Source organism: Mauremys reevesii, linkage group 2 (assembly GCF_016161935.1).
Source record: "Mauremys reevesii isolate NIE-2019 linkage group 2, ASM1616193v1, whole genome shotgun sequence".
NCBI lineage: Eukaryota > Metazoa > Chordata > Testudines > Geoemydidae > Mauremys > Mauremys reevesii.
The window spans coordinates 232,050,492-232,075,574 of record NC_052624.1 but is presented as its reverse complement, the minus strand read 5'-3'; the positions used below and the strand labels follow the sequence as shown (position 1 = coordinate 232,075,574).

Sequence of the window (25,083 nt, the reverse complement as noted above, 5' to 3'; positions counted from 1 at the left end):
TCTGATCTAAAATGGAATTTATATTTTTAAGATGTAAAAGCAGCTCTGTCCAGACAATGGTAATCCCTGAGTGGGACTTTCCATAGAGATTTCAGATTGAAGCCCGCCCACATGAGAGGATTGGGCCATCCTGGATGCATCCAAGTAAAAGGACCATCTAATTAGTCCCCAAGCTATGAAGGTGGTCCTTGAGGAAGAGTAAGTGGGAACTGCCTCATCAAGGTCAAGACTGCAGAAGAGAATATGCTCTTTCGATCCACCAACAATCTGAAGCTAAGTGGCCCTCCCATTCCCCTTGGGCAAACAACCCAGGGTAAAAGGAGGAGAAGACTCATGTTGTTGGCTATGCTAGTATGACCAGCCTACTACTATCCAAGACCCCCTCAGTGGTGCCAAAAGCTCAGACCAAGCTACTACATTGCCTGGTTCTAGTAACTGCAGCAACTGAGATCCCGAGACCACAAAGCAAAGTTCCAATTCATTTTTTAGGTTTTGTCTTAAGGGAGGGGTGCCTCCTTATTCTATTAGGGTGCGAATGTGTCAGATCTGAAACCTGAAAGGCAAACCCCAAGTCTGTCATCTAAATTAGTGATGTCTCTGTTATACAAGGCTGCTATTTGAGCTTGATTCAGTAATCACCTCTGTTCTGTGGTATTTGTGTGAAGTGGGAAAGAAGTAAGAGAGCGGAATAATAGCTATCATAGCAACAGAAAGTTTAAGGAGGAAGCAGAGTAGCACTGAAGTTGTGGACAAAGAAATTTGATCTCTGTACGTCCTTAAAACTAGATGAGTGCAGTTTACCTCTCCGTGTAATCTCCCCAGGAGCGTAGCCATGGGTGGGCTTGAGTGAGCTGTGGCCAACCCACTTAGCATCCAGGCCCACCCCCCAAGCCCCGGCTTTGCTCTGGCCCCAGCTCTTGCACTGCTCCACTCTGCCTGCCTGGTCCTCCTGCCAGGGCTGGGCGGGTGGAGCAGGGCAAGCCCCCGCACCCCGACACTGTGCCCTGGCTGGAGTGCCAGGCAGGTGGGCAGAGCGGGGCAAGCCCCCGTGTCCGGACCCTGATCCCAGGCTGGAGTGCTGGTGGGGCAGGTGGAGTGGAGCAAGCTCTCACCCTGCTCCACAGCAGGAGCATTGGGAGGCTGAGAAGGTGGGGGCGCAGAAGCACTCATTTTTCCTGGGCACTAGGTTGGCCCAGTGGCTAATCCACCACTGGGAGGAGGATGAGTGAGCGGGCGGCCGGCATCAGTAGAGGAGATCTTTAAAAAAGGTAGGCCTTCCACCTGGGGGAGCCAGGCCCGGTGCGGGATAGTGGGACCTGGAAGAGTTGAGAGCTGTGTGTGCTGAAAAACAGTGTCTCCTCCCGGAGCTGCGTGTGTGCCCAGGGCCCTGGGGAACCCTTGACCAGAGGGTCCGTCCATCGCCCCCTGCAAGGCTGGCTGCAGGGGGAGGTAGGCCTGCATTCCTCCTGCCCTCCTAGCCCCCTTTCCTGCCTGCCTGCCTGCCCACTCAAAGTCGGGGCCCAACCAAATATCCCATGCTGGCTACCCCACTGAATCTCCCTCAGTCATTATCTAAACTCAAAACCGACAGTCACATCCTACGTTTAGTTGACAATTGATTTCACAGTCAAGACAGGATCCCTCAGTTGGGGTTGTTAAATTAAAGGACAACTACCACCTCCTTCAGTCTCTTGATTAAATAAAAGCAATTTTTCCTTGGGTCAACCTCATGATATAATTTGATTACCTGCTTATTAATTTGATGATTTGATAAATGATAATCTAAACTATTTAGAGAGAGAAGGTGGATGAAGTAATATCTTTTATTGGACTAACTTCTGTTGGTGAGAGAAACAAGCTTTCAAGGCACACAGAGCTCTTCTCTCACCAACAGAAGTTGGTTCAATAAAAGATATTACCTCACCCACCTTGTTTCTCTGATATCCTGAGACTGACACAGCTATAACTACACAAAATATCTAAACCAGGGGTAGGCAACCTATGGCATGGATGCCGAAGGCGGCACGCGAGCTGATTTTCAGTGGCACTCACAGTGCCTGGGTCCTGGCCACTGGTCTGGGGGGCTCTGCATTTTATTTAATTTTAAATGAAGCTTCTTAAACATTTTAAAAACCTTATTTACTTTACATACAACAATAGTTTAGTTATATATTATAGACTTGTAGAAAGAGACCTTCTAAGAACATTAAAATGTATTACTGGCACACGAAACCTTAAATCAGAGTGAATGAATGAACACTCGTCACACCACTTCTGAAAGTTTGCCGACCCCTGATCTAAACTAATGTCACTGTTAACTCATTGATCTACTGATTTAATCTCAATTGTGATCTTAATTGATTATTGCATTGTTTCATTCTTAGTTTACTAAAGTTATAGTAGTTTTAGTCTTATCCATATATTTGTTTAATCTAAATATGTGCTTGCTTATTCTTTTTAGTAAATTCCATAAAAAGTACACAGACCCGGTTCTTTCAAATTGCAACATGGGTCCAGAATCACAAGGAATAGGGTAAAAGTAGTTATATTATCTGAGAGCCACTTGGCTGTCTTCCTAAATTAAAATGTTTGTCCCTCACAAGCAATATTGCACTATAAACTGAAAGTCTAAGAATTCAAATTCTAGAATACTGCCAGGGCAGAGAGAATGTACTGCTAGAGCAAAATGATTTTGTTTGGTGTTATGGAAAACACAAGTTTTACTTATTAGTATGCATTAATTAATTTGTGCTTGAAAGCTGGAGCAATTAGTCTCCATCATATCCAGAAGAAGCCCCTAATCCAGTATCTCAATTGCAGAAATAAGTGGTGGCAAAATTTCATATTGGGGGAAGGGAGACAAGGTGGGTAAGGTAATATCTTTTATTGGACCAACTTCTGTTGGTGAGACAAGCTTTTGAGCTTACACAGAGCTCTTCTTCAGGTCTGTGTAAACTCGAAAGCTTGTCTCTCTCGCCAACAGAAGTTGGTCCAATAAAAAATATTACCTCACCCAGCTTGTCTCTCTAATATCCTGGGACCAACACGGCTACAACAACACTGCATACATACCGGAAAAAGGCAGTTAAAAAGGAGCAACAGTTTAAGAACCACATTACTAAGATCTCTTTGCATATTCAGCAATTTAAAATCTTTCGTTAACTTTTCAGGGAAGGATGATACATAATCATCTAAATGGAGACTTACCTGTTTTGGCAAAACTCATATCCTAAGTACTGTGATGAGGTCTGTGGAAGTATGTACGAAGTTGGCACAAAATGATGCTCATCTTCACTATAAGAGCTAAAAACATTAGAACAAGATTTAAACAGATAACAGAAGTCTGTACTAAAATGATAATCCATTGTATAACATGCTTCACTGAATACCATTCCAGAACAAAGATCATTAACATTGCAAGATGACATGTATCTGAAATAAGAATCCTTTAAGTAGCGTTTTTGATTATAAAATCACAGGATAATTATGACTAAATTCCAGCTGCAGTATGTTAGGAGAGAGAGACCAACAAAAATTTCAATAATGGGTGAATTTCTGGCAAACTATTTTAAAGAGTAAGAATGCATGTATGAAAGGCCACTCTTTTTACTGAGTACAGATTATATTACTCTGTAATTAATTATTGTTTGCTTTATCATTATCAAGAACAATGATTCAGAAAAGATTCACTGGCATGAGCAAGTTGTAACAAAAATATGAAGTGCAATACGTGCTAAGGTCAGCAGAATATTACATATACTGAACTTAGCTGAAAACAGCATATTTTTAGGGGCTTAGTGTGTTGAAAACTAAGTGCCACATGCTATTTTTTGCTATTGTTTACCCATCATATTTATTTATGTTCAGAAGTGACTCCAGATAGACAGCTTATCCACACATGGCAGCAGTTTGTAAACCATACTGAAGACCATAAGAAAAAAGTCCCAGACAAAGCTATTTTGTGGATAGCACTGGTGTAATTACAAGTAGGGGACTTGTCCCCCTCATATCTTTTATATGGGGAGGGACCAAGGGAAGGGAGTGACGAGAAACATATTTGTTGAGAAAAGTTACTCCCCTGCTTATATACGTAAGTTCGGTGGACACCTGTGTGGGAAGCATGGCGTCCCAACTGGAGCAAACAGATATCAATTATTAGATACAAAGAGGCGCACAGACAATAGCTTCTTAGTAAGAACACTGTGAGACAAAGCAAAATGCTGAGAAGGAAGCTTGAAATTTTGGAAAATTAACTTCAAGGTAATAATCCTTATAGTTTTTCTTATACAACAACTATTGAACATCTGGTCACTGCTAACACAGTAGATGTTCTCTGGATCTAAAAGGCATTCCTGATGCCTGTAGGAGGTATGGACTAACTTACTATTTGACTAACACACAAATTAGTTCTAGAGGGCTAGATCCAAGATATAAGGATAGCATTATTTCAGAAATATGTCTAGAAAGGTACTTTCTATAAGAACAGTAAGAGATCTACATATTTCCAGATGTGGACCCTCTTTTTCCAATCAAAAGGATTAACTTCTTTTCTGTTGAAGAAATCTTCTATTTAGCAGAACGCAGAAGCATCATTGCTCTTCACAGCTACACTTAGAATTTACTAGGAGGACAGCTTTATTTCTTGTGATTCTGGTAAGGTGAAAAAACTGCTGTTTGGCCTCTAGCAATGGCTTGAAGTCTGATACTGTGCCATGTTACAGAATTAATATCAACTTTGAGTGTCAGTGAATTAATAGTATATATGGGATGTGCCTTGGAACCTACTCTGCATTTGGACATAAGACAATCTTTGCTTTATTGTTGCATTGACTCAACAGAAGTACATCATTAGAGTCAGGATGAGCTCTACTCTGACATCTGGTGGTGAGCCATGGAAAAGGACTTCAGGAGCTGATCTCGTTTGCATGGGCACACCCACCCTGCCTAACATGAGGGACTGCCTGCCCAAATGGTCACTTTGGCTGCTGTGGGATCCCCAGTTTCTCTGTTATTGGAGCAGGAAGAATAAAGTGTTGTTACCCTGATTATGTGAATAAAGGACAGTGGAACTGTTTTATGACAGAGAGACTTGCCATCAACTAAATAGCACTTGCTAGACAAGGGACATTGGTTCCAAAACCTAGTGAATTGACAGAGAGAGAGAGGTTGGAGACAGGTATTTGTGCCTGGTAGTATGGGCTGCCTTTGAGGACCTGAAACACCAATTGCACTGCCTTCTCTCTCCCCTGTGGAATATCAGAGCTAATTTTGATTCCATTAGGAGTCTAGTTACAGGCTCTTGAGCTGAATTCATTTTGGTCCAATGGTGCACCAGCACCAAGGCTCCCCTACTACAAGCTGAAATCACTGAGTGCTATTTTAAGTAGTGGGTGGGCCTGAAGCTACATTGCTGAGCAGCTGACAGAGCAGTTTGTGGGACGGCAGGATGGCTGGTGGGGAGCAGAGTGGCTGGTGAAGTGGAGCAGTTTTGCAGGACGGCTAGTGGAGTGGCTGGCAGAGTGGAGCCGTTTGTGGGACGGCTGGAGCAGCTCATGGGATGACTGGTGGAATGCTGATGAAGGCTGCAACAGAACCCCCCAGAGAGGCAGAGCAGTTGGCCTCGGACCATGTAAGGTGCCCCTTAATACTCCCCACCCCATTTCCACCCAGGCTGGGAGGTAAAACTCTGTAGATAAACTTTTGAACTCTAGGGCTGCACTGACCAGGGACAGAGACTTTTGGGTTATTGGACTGTTGGGACTTTGGGGAATTTTTAGGTTGCTGGACTTAAGACCCTGAGGGGGAAAAGACACTGCCAGACTTACTTGGGGGTGAGTCTTTTGCTCGTGGTTTGTGTTATGAATCCTGTTTATGGTGTTTCCCCAACATAATGCTGCATTGTTTCCTTCCTTCATTAAAAGGACTTTGCTACACTCAGACTCCGTGCTTGCAAGAGGGGAAGTATTGCCTCTTAGAGGCGCCCGCAGGGTATTATGTTATTGTCCCAGGTCACTGGGTGGGGGCTCGAGCCAGTTTTGCATTGTGTTATTGAAACGGAACCCCTAGATACTGAATCTGGCCCTTGTTGCTGCCAACTCAGACAGGCAGAAGGGTTACAATTGTTTATACTTTTTAAGTTATTCTTCTGCATTACTCAAGGCTGATATGAAAACAAACTACAAGTTTCGCTTCCCACTCTCTCCAGAAAATACTCATTTGACAAAGCTATCAAATACCTGGACTCTTTTACAAGTCTTTTCAGGTGCAATATGACCAGGGTGCACTTTGATTCTAAAAAGCTAAAATGTTCTAAAATAAATACTTTTTATATGAAAACATTGACTATGGACGTATACCCAGTTGGAAATGGTTTAGCAGCACCATATGCAAGTCCTTTTTTCATCTGCAGAATAGGAGATGGGTTTTCTTGATAGCTCTGGACTCCCTGAGTAAGATTTGATATTGCAGCACTCTCCTCGCAGTCTCTCAAGTCAAAGGTTGAAGAGTATTCTGCTTAAAGTAAATATTCACAGAAGTGTACATAAAATATTAGCATCTGATCATAATTAAGGAGTATAAATGAGATGAGTTTGTTAAGCTCCTTTTACTAAATATGAAATCAGTAGAGATATATCATCAGGAGAAAAAACACTTGGGTTGTTTGTTTTTAAAAAGTGAGGCCATTTCACAAAAACCACATGTCTCACTCAATGCATGGTCATATGAAACCCTTAGAAATACCAGGAAATGCAAGGTACATTAGTAATTAAAGGCCAAATCTTGCTCCTCCTGAAGTCAATGGTTAAGGCTGTGAGCTTGTCAGAGAGGTTATGGAAGTCACAGATTCTGTGACTTTCCATGACTTCTGTGACTTCCGCAGCAGCCGGTGCGCCTGGTTCAGGAGCAGTTCAGGCATATTGGCCAACGGGAGCTGCAGGGGTGGTGCCTGCAGACAGAGGCAGCATGCAGAGATGCCTGGCCATGCCTCCACCTAGCTGCTGAGCGAGAGGGATGTCACTGCTTCTGACAAACCTGCAGGTAAGTGCTGTCCTGAACCCACCTCACCCAGTCCCCTGCCCGAATCCCCTGCCCCCTCCCACACCCAAACTCTGCTGCTGAGGGGGTGGGGGAGGCAGGGAGCCAGGTAGCGAGCCTCTCAGCCCCACCAACCCCACTCTCCCAGCACCAGTGGAGGTCCCAGGCTGCTACCCACCCCTCCCCACAGCACCAGGGCCTCCCTCCCCTGGTACCTGTGGGGCCCCCAGGCAGCCCCCCCCAAAAAAAAAAGTTTTAGTCACAGGTATTTTTAGTAAAAATCATGGGGAGGTTATGAGCCGTGAATTTTTGTTTACTGCCCATGACCTGTCCGTGACTTTTACTAAAAATACCTGTGACTAAAACATAGCTTTATCAATGGTCAAATTTCTATTAACTTTAAAAGAAAAGACACACAGAACAGACTGATTATGTAGAACTCTTAATTAAGGAGCTCTATACGGCTGTGAATGCCAAAAATTAAGCTTGGAGAAATGCAGCACTAGAAGTTCTACGCCCCCTCTCCCCCCCCCCCCCACACAGGGGCGGCTCTAGGCATTTTGCTGCCCCAAGCATGGCAGGCAGGCTGCCTTTGGTGGCTTGCCTGCGGGAGGTCCCCAGTCCCGCGGATTCGGCGGCACGCCTGCGGGAGGTCCACCAAAGCCATGGGACCAGCGGTCCCTCCGCAGGCATGCCGCCGAAGGCAACCTGCCTGCCGCCCTCACGGCGACCGGCAGAGCGCTCCCCATGGCTTGCCACCCCAGGCATGCGCTTGGTGTGCTGGTGCCTGGAGCCGCCCCTGCACACACATACATTTGCAGCACTGGAAAGGACAGCTTCTGAAGTTAACTAGACCATAAAATGGCAAGAATAACCATTTACCTTTTTTTATCCTTTCTGTCTTTAACAATGCACTCCTCCAATTACTTTCAAAGGGAAAACATCCCAGTGATCTTCCTGAGGCTTTATTATTCAGATATTTGTGGTCAGACGTTAGACTTGGCATTTTTTGTTCTTTTGATGCCTGAGATGAAATTGATCTGCTGTTTCAAATATGAAATGAAAAAGATACCGTGGATGCAAATATGTGTTTAAAGAGTAAGGTGACTGATGTTTTTCAAAAGTTACAAATCGTGTTGCCAACATACATAGACACTTTGAATGAGGACTTCTCAATACATGGGAAATTACCCATAAGTGGACTGCTGACTGAACGAGTCAGTAAAATCCCATGGGTACTAGGACCCAGCAGGAGTGTGAGCAGGAGATGGAAAGAATCACTTATTCTCCATCCAACTCCTGCCTCCATCCTACTCCATTCCCAACCCTTGCTTCAGGTTCTCAGCCATTTCTTCCTCGCCATACACCACATTCAGCTCCAGGAGAAGGAAAATATTACTTCAAGAGGCTGTCTAGCTGGCTCCAAAGCCTCTTGAAGCCGCAAAACTTCCATTGCTTAGGGCTGTGCATTACAGAAGGTGAAACAGTCTCAGGCAATAGACAGCCACAGCCCCTCTTCCCCCAGCCTTTTAGCATGTATGCCAGCAGCATGCCCCCCAAAACCTCCAAACCATCTGGAGGCTTTTGCTATCAGTCTAATTTCACAATTTTTGTAGCAACAAAGGACTGTGGGATTGGGTGGGTTGCCTTAAACTAATCTGGTTTAGGATCCCTAGTACAAAAAGACTGAGAATCATGGGCTTTAAAAATAATATGAAATGTATTTTATTTATTAAGAGAGAGCTTTAGTAATGTGTACTGAATGCTCAAGAACCAGGGTCAGTTTTTTTTAATAGTGAAAAACAACTTTTTCTGGTCACAAATATACAATCCTGTAAATCACTGGCTGCCACTATGTATCAGCATCTATGGTGGTGGTAGTGATGTCAGTCACTACAAAACCCCACGGAAAAAGTTATCTGCCCTATTCAAACCTCTAAAGGTAACTTTGCATTCCAATCAAGAACAGAAGTGGATAGTCATTTGGCCACATCCTCACTCCCTCGACCCAAAAATGAGTCAAAGAAAAAGGGGGGTAGATTTGTGATCAGAAAACACTCAAAAGCTTTTCTTCCACCCACCAAGATAACAGCAGAGAGCTAATGGAACATTGAGGCTAGTGAATACAAACTACAATATGAAAATACAGGAGAAGGAGGAATGTTCAGTGGTTAGGATGCTGGTCAGGGACTGAGAAAAGCCAGGTTTTATTCCCTGCTATGCAGGGGTGAAAGTAAGTTAACAGACTTACTGGTACACAGGGCGGCCAGGGTCCTGGGCAAGGTGGGAGGGCATCACATGTACACACAATATTTAAGGAATAGTGCAACCATATGATGAGCAAGTCAACTATGTCCATACCCGGATTGATCGCAGCCCAGTTAAAAATGACCATGCCATCCTTCTCCCACCAGGGTAGATGCGACAAGTATACTACTGGTGTAACCCCAACAAAGAGGATCCATGGAAGAGATAACATCACAATAGCCACATGGAATGTAAGGACATTGAGACAAATAAGGAGGTTGAAAGAACTCACATACGAAATGGAACAATATACCTGGCACCTCCTAGGAATCTCTAAGGTCAGATGGAAGAATTTTGGAGAGATCCTAATGGAAAAAGGCTATGTAGTCTATTACAGTGGAGAGGACAAACATGTCAATGGTGTAGGATTTCTTGTGCATAAAGATAGCAATAATTCAGTATTAGGATGCCGCCCAATGTCCACCAGGCTCATTTCCATCCACCTAAAGGCAGTACCATTTATAATATAATATATGGAGATATACCTATCTCATAGAACTGGAAGGGACCCTGAAAGATCATTGAGTCCAGCCCCCTGCCTTTACTAGCAGGACCAAGTACTGATTTTGCCCCAGATCCCTAGGTGGCCCCCTCAAGGACTGAACTCAGAACCCTGGGTTTAGCAGGCCAATGCTCAAACCACCTCACAGTGGTACAAATCTATGCCCCTATAACAGACTATGATGATGAGAAAATTGAATATTTTTACAATCAGCTCCAAGACATCCTTGATAAGGTACACAAGAAAGATATCCTGATTGTACAAGGAGATTGGAATGCTAAAGTAGGTACTGATGCACAGACAGATTGGCGAGATTATTGTGGCCCTTTCTGTAATGCGGTAACCAATGAGAGAGGATTGAGACTTTTGGAGTTTGCCAGCTATAACAATCTGGTTATAGTACACACATTAGGAGCACATAAAGCATCCAGACAATCAACATGGCACACACCTCTTGGTCTACATCACAGCCAGATCGACTACACCATGGTGCAAAACCGATTTCATTCTGGGATTAATAGAGCTAAAACAAGGAGCTTCCCCAGTGCTGATATTGGAAGTGATCATGACCTTGTGATGCTAAATTTTTGGCTGCAGCTAAAGAAAATCGTCAGGCCAAAGTTCACCAAAACCAAGTTTGACTTAGAAAGACTCAGAGACTGAAACATTGCAGAGTAATTCCAAGCAATGATCAGTGGAAAATTTGCCCCACTGCTTGCTCTAGAGGAAGATGTAGAAACAATGACCAACAATTTCAATGCTGTAATGAATGAGGCAGCAATGGACATCCTTGGTAAACATCACAAGAAGACAAAACCATGGGTCACAAATGAAATACTACAAATGTGTGACATTAGAAGAGAACTTACGAGAGACAAGAACAGCACTGAGGGATTGATAAATACAGAGCGACTGGCAGAAATATCAAGAAAGGAATTAAGGTGACCACGGAGATATGGATTGAAAAACAATGCTGTAAAATTGAAGAGTGTATCAATAATAAAAATAGCAAATGAGCCTTCCAGGTTGTAAAAGATCTGATGAAGAAAAGAAGGACCAAAGCTAATGCAATTCAAAACAAAGAAGGGAACAGTCTTACAGAAGGACATCATCAATAGGTGGACAAATTACTGCTCTGATCTATACAACTACCAGACAAATGGAGATCCTAGTGTCTTAGACAGCCCATGTTCAACACAGGAGGATGACTTTCCAATACTATGTGAAGAAGTGGAGACAGCTGTGAAATCATTCAAGAATGGAAAGGCTACAGGTATTGACAACATCCCAGCTGAACTGATGAAATTCAGAGGAGAAATAGTAATAGCTGTACTCACCAAGATCTGCAACAAGATCTGGCAGACTGGTGAGTGGCCCTCTACGTGGACACAGTCACTAATCATCACTCTGCCAAAAAAGGGCAACCTGCAATTGTGTCAAAATTACCGGACCATAAGCTATCCTAGCAAAGTGATGTTGAAAGTCATATTGAACAGACTGAAGCCACAAGCAGAGAATATCATCACTGAAGAACAGGTTGGCTTTCATACTGGAAGAAGTACCACAGAACAGAATTTCAACCTTCGTGTTCTATATGAGAAGTACTTACAACACCAGCAGGACATCTTCCACATCTTTGTTGATTTCAAGAAGGCGTTTGACAGAGTATGGCACAAAGCTCTCTGGGCAACCATGAAGTAGTACAATTTTGGCCATAAGCTTATTGGGGAGGGATAGCTCAGTGGTTTGAGCATTGGCCTGCTAAACCCAGCATTGTGAGTTCAATCCTTGAGGGGGCCACTTAGGGATCTGGGGCAAAAATTGGTCCTGCTAGTGAAGGCAGGGGGCTGGATTCGATGTCCTTTCAAGGTCCCTTCCAGTTCTTGGAGATTGGTATATCTCCAATTATTATTATTCTTACCATTAAACAACTGTATGCCAAGGCCAGCAGTGCAGTTCTCATCAATGGCACAATAGGAAAGTGGTTTTGCACCACTGTTGGAGTCTGGCGAGGCTGCCTTCTTTCGCCCACATTGTTCAACGTCTACTTGGAGCACATAATGACTGATGCCCTAGAAGATCACTTATGCACAGTCAGCATTGGTGGGTGAACAATCTCAAATCTTCAGTTTGCTGATGACACTGATGGCCTGGCAGGCAGCGAAGATGAACTTGCCAACCTTGTGAAATAATTAGATGAAACCTCCGCAAAATATGGCATGGAAATTAGTGCAGAGAAAACTAAGCCAATGACAAACGTACGTGATGGTATCAGCTCACTTATCACTGTCAGGGGACAAGAGCTGGAGATAGTGAAACAGTTCAAGTATTTGGGGGCAATCATCACTGATGAAGGATCCAAGGCAGCAATTCGAGCAAGAACTGCGCAAACAGCAGCAGCAGTGGCAAAGCTAAAGCCAGTTTGGAGGAATAAGAACATCTCCCTGGAATCCAAACTGAAACTGCTGCATGCCTTGGTCATCTCAATTTTTCTGTGTGTGTGCAAGACATGGACCCTTACAGCAGAACTTGAACGGAAAATACAGGTAGTAGAGGTGATGTGACAGATTTCTGTTACCAATCTGCCTGAGGCGTCAGGTGATCAGGCTCAAGCCACAGGATCTTTAGGGGAGGAGATGATGAAACACACTAAGGGTCTAAGTAAAGCTTTATTAGTAAAATAACAAAATAACAGCGGAGAGTGAGGGGTGCTCCCCACGTCACTCAGAGGAAGGATGAAACCGTTAGTGCCCCAAGTCCTAACCCACTTTCATACTCACGCATGCTCTACCCTAGGCTGGCCAAACCTGGGTGTAACGTAAGCAGAAGAGGGGAAAGGGTGGACGGGAGTTCTGTCCTGGGCCCAGGTCGTCTGGGGTCCACTGTGATCTCCAAATTGCTCCAGCTCTCAGGCAGGTTTTTAAGTCCAGGGTGCCTTTGGGGGTGTTTCATTCCATGACCTCTGTTCCTGGTGTTCTTTGTACCAGTCCAAACTGACTCTCTGTGGTCTCCTCAACTTTCCCAAAACACACCGGCTAGACTTTGTTGTCCTCTTTGTTTTCCTCTGTGCTGTCCTTCACCTGTCTCACTCATTATGGGCTGCCTCTGCAGGTCTGCTCAGCTGCATCTTCCTTTCTCATGGCTGACTGGTGAATTCCAGGCCCCCCTCTTTCTTGATAGGCAGCCGAGAGTCAGATGAAAATCCTGGGCATCTACTTCAACTACATCACTAATGAAGAGGTCTGCAACATCATCACCCAAGGCACTGGGTCATATGAAGACCTCCTTATGACCATGAAGAAGCACAAGCTGAAGTGGTACAGCTATGTAACAAGATCATCTGGCCTATCCAAGATCATCCTCCAAGGGACAGTACAGGGGAAGAGAAGAAGAGGTAGAGAGAAGAAGAGATGGATTGACAACATAAAAGAGTTGACGGGAATGGACTTCATGGAGACTCAAGCACAGACACACAATCATCAGAGGCAGAGACAATTGGTTGATTGCTCATCAATGATGGTGCCCCAACGACCAATGCAGTTATGGGAGTGATGATGACACAACTAGACTTAAGTGTATGTCCTTTTGGTCTTAATGTTAAAAGTAGTCACCAGGGGTGTCAGTCTATTCATGCAGGAGGGAATTGCCACCCCTCCCTGGTTAGCCAGTGATGTAATGCAAAGCTCAACTGTATACCATTGCCCCATTACAGAACAGTCAATGGAAACTGATCAGATAGAACTCCAATCAAATGAAACCACTTGGAGGTGAAAAAGAAACAATGTAACAGACAAAGGATTGCCCTCTATGAATAAAGACAAACGACTGTTACAGTACAACATAAAGCGGAAACAGGCACTCTGGATCCATTCATTGACGAGACATCTTGTTGAGCAGGGGTATTTTTCATGAAAGATTGCATTCTTGTTCCTGTGAAGCCAGCTAGCTCTGTAACAGACTGAATTTTTAGGGGAAAACCTACTTTATAAGAACGGCCATACTGAGTCAGACTAATGGTCCATCTAGCCCAGTATCCTGTCTTCTGAAAGTGGCCAGTGTCAGATGCTTCAGAGGAAATGAACACAGCAAAGCAAATATTGATTGATCCATCCATTTGTCCAGTCCAAGCTTCTGGCAGTTGGAGGTTGCATCCCTGACCATCCTGGCTAACCAGGGAGGGGAAACTATCTTCCATGAACATATCTAATTGTTTTTTGAACCTAGTTATACTTTTGGCCTTCACTTTTGGCAACGAGTTCCACAGGTTGATTGTGCATTGTGTAAAGAAGTACATCCTAATGTGTTTTAAACCTGCTGCCTATGAATTTCATTGGATGACCCCGGTTTTTGTGATATGTGACAGAGTAAATAACACTTCCTTATTTACTTCTCCACACCAGTCATGATTTTATAGACCTCTATCATATCCCCATTCGTTGTCTCTTTTCTAAGATGAGAGATTAAAAAGACTGGACTATTCCTCATATAGAAGCTGTTACATACCCCTAATCATGTTTATTGCCCTTCTCTGTACTTTTTCCAATTCTAATAGTTTTTTTTTGTTGAGATTGGGCAACCAGAACTGCACTCAGTATTTAAGATGTGGGCATACCATGGATTTATATAGTGCCATTATGGTTTTTTCTGTCTTCTTATCTATCCCTTTCCTAATGGTTCCTAATAGTATTAGCTTTTTTTGACTGCCACTGCACATTGAGCAGTTGTTTTCAGAGAACGATCCATAATGACTCCAAGAGCTCTTCCTTAACTGGTAACCGCTAATTTAGACCCAATCACTTTGTATATAGAGTTGGGATTATATTTTCCAGTGTGCATTACTTTGCACTTATCAACAATGAATTTAATCTGCCATTTTGTTGCCCAGTCACTCAGTTTTGTAAGATCCCATTGTAATTCTTTGTAGTCAGCTTTGCATGTAAACATCTTGAGTAATTTTGTATCATCTGAAAACTTTGCCACCTCATTATTTACCCCCTTTTCCACATCATTTATGAATATGTTGAACGGCACTGGTCCTAGTACAGATCCCTGGGGAACCCCACTATTTACTTCTCCTTACTATGAAAACTGACCATTTATTCCTACCCTTTGTTTCTTAACTTTTTAACCATTTACTGATCCATGAGAGGACATTGTCACATGACTGCTTACTTTGTTTAAGAGTCTTTGGTGTGGGACCTTGTCAAAAGGCTTTCTGAAAGTCCAAGTACACTGGATCATCCTTGTCCACATACTTGTTAAGTATCAGAGGGGTAGCCGTGTTAGTCTGGATCTGTAAAAGCAGCAAAGAATCCAGGATTCTTTGCTGCTTTTACACATACTTGTTGACTCCTTCAAAGAATTCCAGTCAATTGGCGAGGCATGATTTCCCTTTACAAAAGCCATATTGACTCCTCTCAAACATATCATGTTTATCTGTGTGATGGGAATTCTGGTCTTTACTCTCATTTCAGCCAATTTGCCTGGTACTGAAGTTAGATTTACTTATCTGTAATTACCAGGATAGTTTCTGGAGCCTTTTTTAAAAAGGCTGCTTTTTAAAAGGAGCATTACACTAGCTATCCTCCAGTTATCTGGAACAGAGGCTGATTTAAACGACAGATTACATACCACAGTTAGTAGTTCTTAGCTAGGAAAGGTATCTATTAATAAGCGAAGGCTATAGTTTGTGTTTTATTATTTTGTTTGATATTGTAATGATTTGTTTACTTTAAAAGACCAAACAACAAAAACCCAATGCTATGATCCAGGTGCTCAGCACAGCTTGGAGGGGAAGTGTGGTAAAGATCGCTTTGACACTTTTGTATCCAGTCTCAGATCTTGAGGCCTTTTGGATACTCAGTATCCTGAGTTCAGTACTCTGCAATACTTGGAAGTAGAATTGACAGTGGTTAGTTGTATTTTACAATGGTTTTATATTACTCCAATGGGCTGTTCTGATACCAAGAATAATGTAGGTCTGCCTCAACAATATGCCCCTCTTTTGGGAGGGATGGCCTCAGATGGAGTGATACCAGTATAGGAACCATTACAGTGGTTTTACATCATCCTTTCAGACATTAAACAAACAGATGTAACACTGGTATGTTAATGGAAAATTGTTTAGGTTAATGAAAAGAAAAGCTATTAAAAACCCATAATGTCAAGAAATTCTTTAAGTTCTTAGTGATGTGGAACAGAATCGCCCACTGGAATGCAAACAGATATTATTAAGGCAGTTCAGTTTCTGAAAGCAATCTCAACCAGCCTGGAAGTGAGCAGGTTGGAATTTTAAGTCAGAAGTGTCAGAAATAGTGATTTTCTAATCACCTTACTAGATCTCAAAAAAAAAATTGCCTAGAGGGTGAGGCAACAACATACATGAGGATTTTCTTGCATGTTTTAATAAACATTATATTTTTTCAGGATAACCCTGGAAGGAATTTATTTTATAGATTTTATTTCCATAAGGCAGAACAGCATCATTCAAATCAGATTTTGTTGTCAGTGATTCAAGAGCACAGTGGCTTAGGGGTAGGGGTGTGTGTGTGTGTGTGAGAGAGAGAGAGAGAGAAAAAACAACAAACAAAATGCCACATTTAAAGGGAAAAAAATCCACACACTCATTTTGAACTTCAGAATTTTTCAGAAAATACAAGGGATTTCAATTAGATGATTTTTGCATAGCCTTCAATGATTACAAAAAACGGTTTCGCTCTGTATAGTCCCGACCAAAAATTGTGATAGGGATGCAGTTCTCCCCAAGGTTATACACAGATGAAAATAATTCACTAGCATATCAACATGTCAAACACAAAAATACATTTTTTTCTGTGACCTAATACTTCTGGTGGATTGTAACTCCTAGGAATAATAGTTAATTGAATACACATTTGTTTTGCAATTTTGAAGCAAAAAAACCAGCATAATCTTTGGGCTGCAGAGCCATCAAAAATCAAGAAGGTACCAGCCATCTGTATAAAAGACTCCTAAATGTTTAGGATTATACGACTACATTTTTGGAACAGCAAATTGTAGGAGAAGACACATACCATACCTCACATTCAAGAAAAGAATGAGAACCAGACAGTATAGCACTGTATTCTATTTAGCTAAAGTCCAAATATGGCATAATTGATATACACAATTCTCCTTTCTACCCATGAAAGGAGAACCATATATGACAACTGGATATTCATACAATCTCTCTCTTCTTCAAGATAAAAGACGGTCTCACACAAATGTTCCGTAACACAACCAGTAGCCTGATAAGTTCAGAAAAAGTCAATTTCTACCTTTCATGAACCAATCTCCCCATATTCTCCTTGACCTGTTCTGGTATCAAAGCATAGTTAGAGTAGGCTATTGGTAAATCCAATTACAAAGAAAATTATCCCTACTTTTTAAAAAATACTTATTTTGTGAGAATACTGTATTCATTTATGTCACATACCATATTAACAGACTTACCATTCAGAGAGGAATGATGACTCTGGGTATTTAATTTCTTTTACGTATGATTCTGTAAAACAAAAAGCGATAAAACGATATTTAAAATCAAGTTCCTATGTATAATACCAAAAGAAAATGGTAAACAAACTCTAATTACTGTTTACAGCAAAAATCTCAAACAAATTTTTTTAATTACCTTGCCACCAATTTTCTCTACCACAGCCTTTAATATAAATGAATTGATAGGATTTGTTTTCCTTGGAGTTAGTATTAGCCCTAATGTCCTGGTCAAATTCCAACTTCCTATCCAATTGTCTGAATTTTCAACTGGACTGGGTACTCTTTAATTCCTGTTCTAAATTGTGTAGATCACTATACACTGCTGAACAGGTGTCATGTTTCACCACTGAGCTGTTTGTATTTTAGGTGTGGTTGGTGTGATTCTTATGTGCAGTTTGTAAAGCAATTTGGGATCCTTCATGATGAAAGGTTCTATATAAATGTATAAATTGCATGTGTGCAAAGCAGCTTATAATTAAATCTCACTATTTTTAAGCAGAACTCCCCATTAAGTGAATAAGGAGTTCCGCTTAAAAGTCAATAGCAGGAAATGGCCTGATTTTATTGAAAGTGTCTTTTTAAAATACCTTTTCAGTTTGGGTATATTTTAAAAATAAGTAAGATTTATAAAACAGATTTATGTGTCCAGATTTCAGTAACTCATAACTGCATACCACTTTTGTTAGTTATCCAATTTCTGTGTTTAAATAAGTGTCTTTTTCACAATCCTATTTTCTTCTGCTTAATGTTCTGGTACACACATACGTTCTGCCATCCTAATCACTGCCCTGGTAATAAATTGATATTGGACTCCCTGCCAATCTCCTTTTAAAAATATTTTTTCCTAAAGAAAATGTAAATTCTGTGCTTAAAATATTTGATGACACTATCCTTTACAAAAGTAATAACAGTGCATTAGAACACAGGCCATTATTATTCAACATTTATGTTGCAGTATCTTCGTTTTCTGAAGTGTGTGTCCATGTGTGTGCACGCAGTAGTATCTTAACTTACTAACAGGAAACAACCTATTAGAAATTGTGAGCACTCTGGAAATGAGAACATCATTTCCGTGATGCAGCTAAACTAACTGGAAAGCCAAAGTCCTAAGGTTCTGTCTGTTGAATATTCTCAGAGCCTCACAAACTGTGTGATGCAATGTTGTTTGCAGGCAATTATTTATGCCTTTGAAATGAAGATGTTTTGAAAGAATCAGTGTAGGAAAGAAACAAGTTCTTCTGTATCCTCCCCATTTTGTTTCCCATCGTCCTTGAATTTTCCTCATTATAACGAGCAAGATGTTTTGAAATCTTATAAAAAACACTCAAACATTATAGACCCTGACCTTTCAATATAAGAGGTAAAGTACTGTATTTTAGTGCTACATTTTATTTTTGGTGTTTTTCATAAAAATGTTTACAGCACTTTGCAGTCATGAGTTGTGCAAACACAGAAGCAGCGGGTGGTTTATAATACCCTACGAGTAATATCGGTACATATGACCAGGCAGAGCTGGATGAAGAACCACGCTTCCGGGAGAAGAGGGGGTAAAACCGAAGGATCAGAAAATAGAACGTGACTGATTTGGTGGAGAGCGGCTTGAGAGGGGACCGGAAGCAAGTGCATTTCGTCAGGAGTGAGCTTCTCCGAGACTCCGACTCCAGAGCCTTTCAGGGCGGAGGTTTCCCCGCACGCTTGGGAGTCTCTGCCCTAGAGCTGAGCGCGGCGTTGTGCTCATGGGGCTACTGACCGCGTTACGCTGAGAGCCCCGGTCGCCCCCCAGTCACAACCTTCCTTCCTACCCCCGATCCCAGCCCCCTCTCAAGCCCATGGCAGCCCCTCCCCCGCTAGCGCCCACGTACCCCGGTGCCCCCAGCGGGGCTGGCTCCTGCTCATGGTGCCGCTAGCCTCGGGGCTCAGCTCCCGGGCGGCTGCGGCGGGAGGGGGCTGGGAGGTGCCCGGCGGCGGCAGCAGGAGAAAGAGGAGCCCCGGCGGCTGCGGGATGCGGCCCCGGGCAGCAGCATCCCCGCCCTGCTACAGAGTCACCGAGGCGGCGCCCGCGGCACCAGACCAGGAGCCCCCCCCCCCCCTTACGCTGCGAGCCCGGAGCAGCGGCCTGGCCGGTTACCGGGCAACAGGGGCGAGCTCCGCGGGCGGGGCGGGGCCTCGGCGGGTGCGGCTGCCGCGGGGCCAAGGGCAGGGGGCGGGGCCCGTGGCGGGGAGGGGGGGTTCGGGGGATTGAGGGCGGGAGCAGGGTGCTGAGGTGAGGGGAGTGACGGGGGGGTGGTGAGGTGGGGGGAAAGCAGGTGGCTGGCGGGGGGCTGTGATGGGATTGGGTGGAGAGGAAGAAAATGGCTGGGGGGTGGCTGAGGTGGGGTTGAGTGGGGGGAAGAAAAGTTTTGCAATTGAAGCGCTGTCCATACTACAAGCATGTTAGGAAAACTAACATTGTTTAAAATAGGTTAACACGTTTGCATCCACATTCAAACTCTTGAAAGCCAGTTTACAGTAGTATTTAATAGACACTCGTGTGAGCTCATCATGAGCTAAATCCTAAGGTGTAGATGAGGAGTAATAGGATGTGGGAGGGACTGAAAAGGTGGCATAAAGCCCACCTTTGTTCTCTGCCATTTCTGAGCCAACTCAATGCTAGGCTAGTTGCCAGGTATACTATAAATGCACAGCATGTGGTTTTCTATTAATTTTATAAACAACATAGCAGTAAGCAGTTATCCAGATGTCTAGGACAAAGAAAAAAATGATTTCAGATCCAAGCAGTCCAAGCTTGTTATCCATGAAGGACAAGCAAACTAGGGTGGAACTGCTGATATCCTATCGGCATGCTAGGAACAGGTATGACATGGCATTCCCATGAGCTGGATAAAGTGGATTGGCCTAACAAGCTATAACATCCAAAACATATTTGTCAAAAAACAGGACAGCCAGACTGACTGACTCATATGGATTTTGAACCAAGTCTATCAAACCTAGCACATAGAAAGGGTCATGGATTTCAGATAATGACTAAACATATTACATGTATTGTGAGTTTGAATATTAGAATTCTATTCATTCCAGGCCAGACTCCACTAGTTTCAGAAGAATTAAGGAAGTTACAAGTTTCTTTGCTGCCGTACACAAGACACACTGGCTAGATACAGGAGAGTTCACAGTTGGAAATTTTTTATACTTTCCTTTATTCTGGACATTCAAGTGGACAAGCGAAACATAGGGATGAGGTTGTGACAGAAATGGACAAGAGAACATTGAACAGCTGAAAACCGGTGTCTGAACAGATTGTCATAGCAAGGTTTATTGAGCGGCGTATTATCGCCTAGGCCAACAAGGCCTAGGGCGGCAAATTTGCTCGTGACCCCTCCCCAACTCTGCCCCTTCCCCAAATCCCCGGCCCGCCTCCTCCACCAGGCACGCCACACTTCCCTCCTTCCACCTCCCTCCCAGGCTTGCCGCGCAAAAGTGCTGGGAGGGAGGGAGAAGCAAGTAGCGGTGCGCTTCAAGGAGGCAGAGTGAGGTGAGCTGGGGCCCGCGGGCATGGGGAGTAACCCAGGGTGGGCCGGGAACCGCTCCCCACCCCAGCTCACCTCCGCTCCACCGCTGCCATTCCCCGAATGCACTGCAACTCCCCTTCTCCCCCATCCCTCCCAGGCTTACCACGGGGGAGCAGAGGTCGGGGGGTGAGGGGGCGGCAATTTTTTGAGGGCCTAGGGGCAGAAGCAGCAGAGAGGAAGAGAAGGTCAGATTTTATTAACAGCTAGATAGCATTGTAGGTGAGAGTCCTGATCAAGATATGATTTTGATAATGGGAGATATGAATGCAAACATTGGTAGTGGACCTGGTAAGCAAATTAAATGTGTTAGACTACACAGCACTGGGACAGCTGATGGTAGTGGGAAAAGGTTAAGAACTTGCTGGAAGTTTGGAAGGACAGGGCAACTTGCAGGGCAGAATGGATATCACTATTCCTGTAGCTTTCTCATATTTTAACTGTTAAAATATGGAAAAGCTACAGGAATAGACAGTATAACAGCAGCGCTGCTAAAATCCAGCAGGACAAATACTATCAAAGCATTAGGAAAATATCTATAAGAAAGTATGGGAGCAAGAGGAGGTACCAGTCAACTGGCTAAAGCCAACAGTTGTACCAAACCTAAAGAAATGACATCCTGCTGATCCAAATATTTATAGAGGAATAAGTTTATGATCAGTACTGGGGAAAATCAAGATGATAGTAATTATCAACAGATTAATGCCAGTTTTACCAGAGGTAGTAGGTAAGGAACAGTGTGACTTTAGGCCAGGCCAAAGTTGCATTGATCAGATATTCATGCTTCAACAGTTGATGGAAAAAAAAGCAAGAATAGGAATTAAAGACTTCACAAAGGTATTTGGTTTGGAGGAAAGCATTATGGACAGTAGTAGTGAAATCATAAGGAGTTCCATAAAGGATAACTGCAATTATAAACATAATGTATGAAGACTCCTGAGTGTTGTGAGAATTGGTGGAAAATTAAGGAACTGGTTCAAGTTAAAGTTTGGTGTAAAACGGGGCATGGAATCACCGTTGCTTTTCATCATATTCTTAAATTGGACATAAAGAATGGTAGACAAATCGGAGGGCGTGACATTGGGTGATCAAGAATTAAACTCTTTAGCTTCTGCAGATGACATCGTACAACTGGCAGACATTTGAATTGATGATACTCTTTGCTACATTGGAAAATTGGTATTGTCAATTTGGACTTAAAATAAATGCTAAGTGATTGCGTCTTGGAAAAGGACAATAGATAAAGTGTTGAAGTGCAGCAGCAAAGTCATAGAAGAGGGGTAGGCAACCTATGGCATGCGTGCCGAAGGCAGCACGCAAACTGATTTTCAGTGGCACTCACACTGCCCGGGTCCTGGCCACTGGTCTGGGGGACTCTGCATTTTAATTTAATTTTAAATGAAGCTTCTTAAACATTTAAAAAACTTTATTTACTTTACATACAACAATAGTTTAGTTATATATTATTGACATAGAAAAATACCTTCTAAAAACATTAGAATTATTACTGGCACGTGAATCCTTAAATTAGAGCGAATAAATGAAGACTCGGCACACTACTTCTGAAAGGTTGCTGACCCCTGTCATAGAACAAGTAAAATCTTATATGCACCTAGGAAGCTTGATTAGTGCCAATGATTCATCAAGGATGAGGTTAAAAAGGAAATGTGCTTTAGCTACAAGTTCTGCACTGAAACTGGTGAAATTATGGAATGATGAAAACATTGCATTTGGTATCAAAGTAAAAATTTATCAAATCACTATATTAACAATATTACTCTATGATCTGGAAGCAGCTGCTTTGAATGAAAGAGATCAGAAGGTTGGAGACAATGGAAATGAGTGCACTTTGGAAGACGGCAGGTGTAAAGTGGAATGATTTTAAGTAGGACTGTCAAGTGATTAAAAAATTAATCATGATTAATTGAGCTATTAATCAATAATAGAATACCATTTTAAATATTTTAGGATGTTTTCTACATTTTCAAATATATTTATTTCAGTTAAAACACAGAATACAAAGTGTACAGTGCTCATTTTATATTTATTTTTTATTATAAGTATTTGCACTGTAAAAAAACAAAAGAAATAGAATTTAATTCACCTAATACACCTACTGTAGTGCAATCTCTTTATCATGAAAGTTGAACTTACAAATGTAGAATTATGTACAAAAAAAACTGCACTCAAAAACAAAACAACGTAAACTTTTTGAGCCTGCAAGTCCACTCAGTCCTACTTCTTGTTCAGCCAATTGCTCAGGCAAACAAGTTTGTTTACATTTGCAGGAGATGATACTGCCCACTTCTTGTTTACAATGTCACCTGAAAGTGAGAACAAGTGTTCTCATGGGACTGTTGTATTCGGTGTTGCAAGGTATTTACGTGCCAGATGCGCTAGAGATTCATATGTTCCTTCATGCTTCAGGCACCATTCCAGGGCATATGCATCCATGCTGATGATGGGTTCTGCTCGATAACAATCCAAAGCGGTGCAAACCTATGCGTGCTCATTTTCATTATCTGAGTTAGATGCCACCAGCAGAAGGTTGATTTTCTTTTTTGGTGGTTTGGGTTCTGTAGTTTCTGCATCAGAATGTTGCTCTTTTAAGACTTCTAAGTGTTGCTCCACACATCATACCTCTCAGATTTTGGAAGGCACTTCAGATTTTTAAACCTTGGGCCATGTGTTGTAGCTATCTTTAGAAATCTCACATTGGTACCTTCTTTGCGTTTTGTCAAATCTGCAGTGAAAGTGTTCTTAAAACGAACAAGATGTCCTGGGTCATCATCTGAGACAGCTATAACATGAAATATATGGAAGAATGCGGGTAAAACAGAGTAGGAGACAAACTTCTCCCCCAAGGAACTGAGTCACAAATTTAATTAACACATTTTTTGAATGAGCATCATCAGCATGGAAGCATGTCCTCTGGAACGGTGGCCAAAGCATGAAGGGGCATATGAAGATTTAGGATGGTCTGGCACATAAATACCTTGCTACTCCAGCTACAAAAGTGCCATGTGAATGCCTGTTCTCACTTTCATGTGACATTGTAAATAAGAAGTGGGTAGCATTATCACCTGTAAATGTAAACAAACTTGTTTGTCTGAACGATTGGCTAAACAAGGAGTAGGACTTGTAGGTTCTAAAGTTTTACATTATTTTGTTTTTGAGTGCAGTTATGTAACAGATTCTATATTTGTAAGTTGCACTTTCACGATAAAGAGATTGCACTACAATACTTGTATGAGGTGAATTGAAAAATACTATTTTTTAAAATTATTTTTACAGTGCATATATTTGTAATAAAAAATAAATATAAAATGAACACTGTACACTTCATATTCTGTGTTGTAATTGAAATCAACATATTTGAAAATGTAGAAAAACATCCAAAAATATTTAATACATTTCAATTGGTATTCTATTAACAGTGTGTTTAAAACTGTGATTAATCATAATTAATTTTATTAAGTACTATTAATTTTTTTTAGTTAATTGCGTGAGTTAACTGCGATTAATCGACAGCCTGATTTTAACACAAATTAAGAAGTTAGAAGGAGAGTAGGATGTGAAGTCAGGGTACTGAATTGGCTACAGTTCAAAAGTTTATGATGGTGAGGATATTGCAGAAGACAAACACATAGGATGCTAAAGAAAATAATTCAAACGCAACCAAGATCTGTCGGACCTAGAGACCGACCACTGACTAGATGGTGGGACATCATACACAGGGCCATTACAGGCTGGGCTTAACGAAGGAATAAAAAAATGACAGGAAGGAATGATGACATTGTATTGCTCCCACTGTCTGCAAAGATTCTTTGGGATGAGAAGAATTATAGCCACTGTCTCCGGTTCCCCATTAACAGGGACCCTATTTGAGATCTCCTTACATTCTTGCTCATGTCTGTGATTCCCACCTTTTTTTCCTACTAGCATTCTATCATTGCTGATTTTCAAACTTCTTTCTCACCTTCCCAAGAAAATAGAAACACTAGCTAATTAATTCTCACCATATCCTTCACAGATGGGAGGGAAGTATTATAATTCCCACACTACAGATGGGAAAACAGAGGCAGAGAGGTTAAGTGACTAGTCCAAAGCCACAGAGGAAGTCACTATTAGACATGGGATTAGAATTCTGCAGTTCCTGTG

General features: G+C 42.3%; 1 protein-coding gene across 5 annotated transcripts in view; it reads right to left on the bottom strand.

Annotated features, from left to right (window-relative positions):
• C2H8orf89 (chromosome 2 C8orf89 homolog) overlaps window positions 1–19,479 on the bottom strand; it is a 61,351-nt gene extending 41,872 nt beyond the window's left edge. For 2 of the 5 annotated variants that reach the window (XR_005594355.1, XR_005594356.1), the window contains exons 1-5: window positions 19,219–19,479; window positions 17,315–17,366; window positions 7,918–8,078; window positions 6,357–6,513; window positions 3,208–3,303 (exon numbers count right to left, since the gene is read on the bottom strand). Coding sequence is in view for 3 of the 5 variants with exons in the window: in XM_039525824.1 (XP_039381758.1) it covers window positions 3,208–3,303; window positions 6,357–6,513; window positions 7,918–8,078; window positions 17,315–17,366; window positions 19,219–19,252 (500 nt within the window). In the remaining 2 variants the exon portion in view is untranslated. The remainder of the gene's footprint in view (window positions 1–3,207; window positions 3,304–6,356; window positions 6,514–7,917; window positions 8,079–17,314; window positions 17,367–19,218) is intronic. The other 3 variants (XM_039525825.1, XM_039525824.1, XM_039525826.1) reach the window with 3 other exon arrangements.
• Window positions 19,480–25,083: the final 5,604 nt, after the last annotated feature.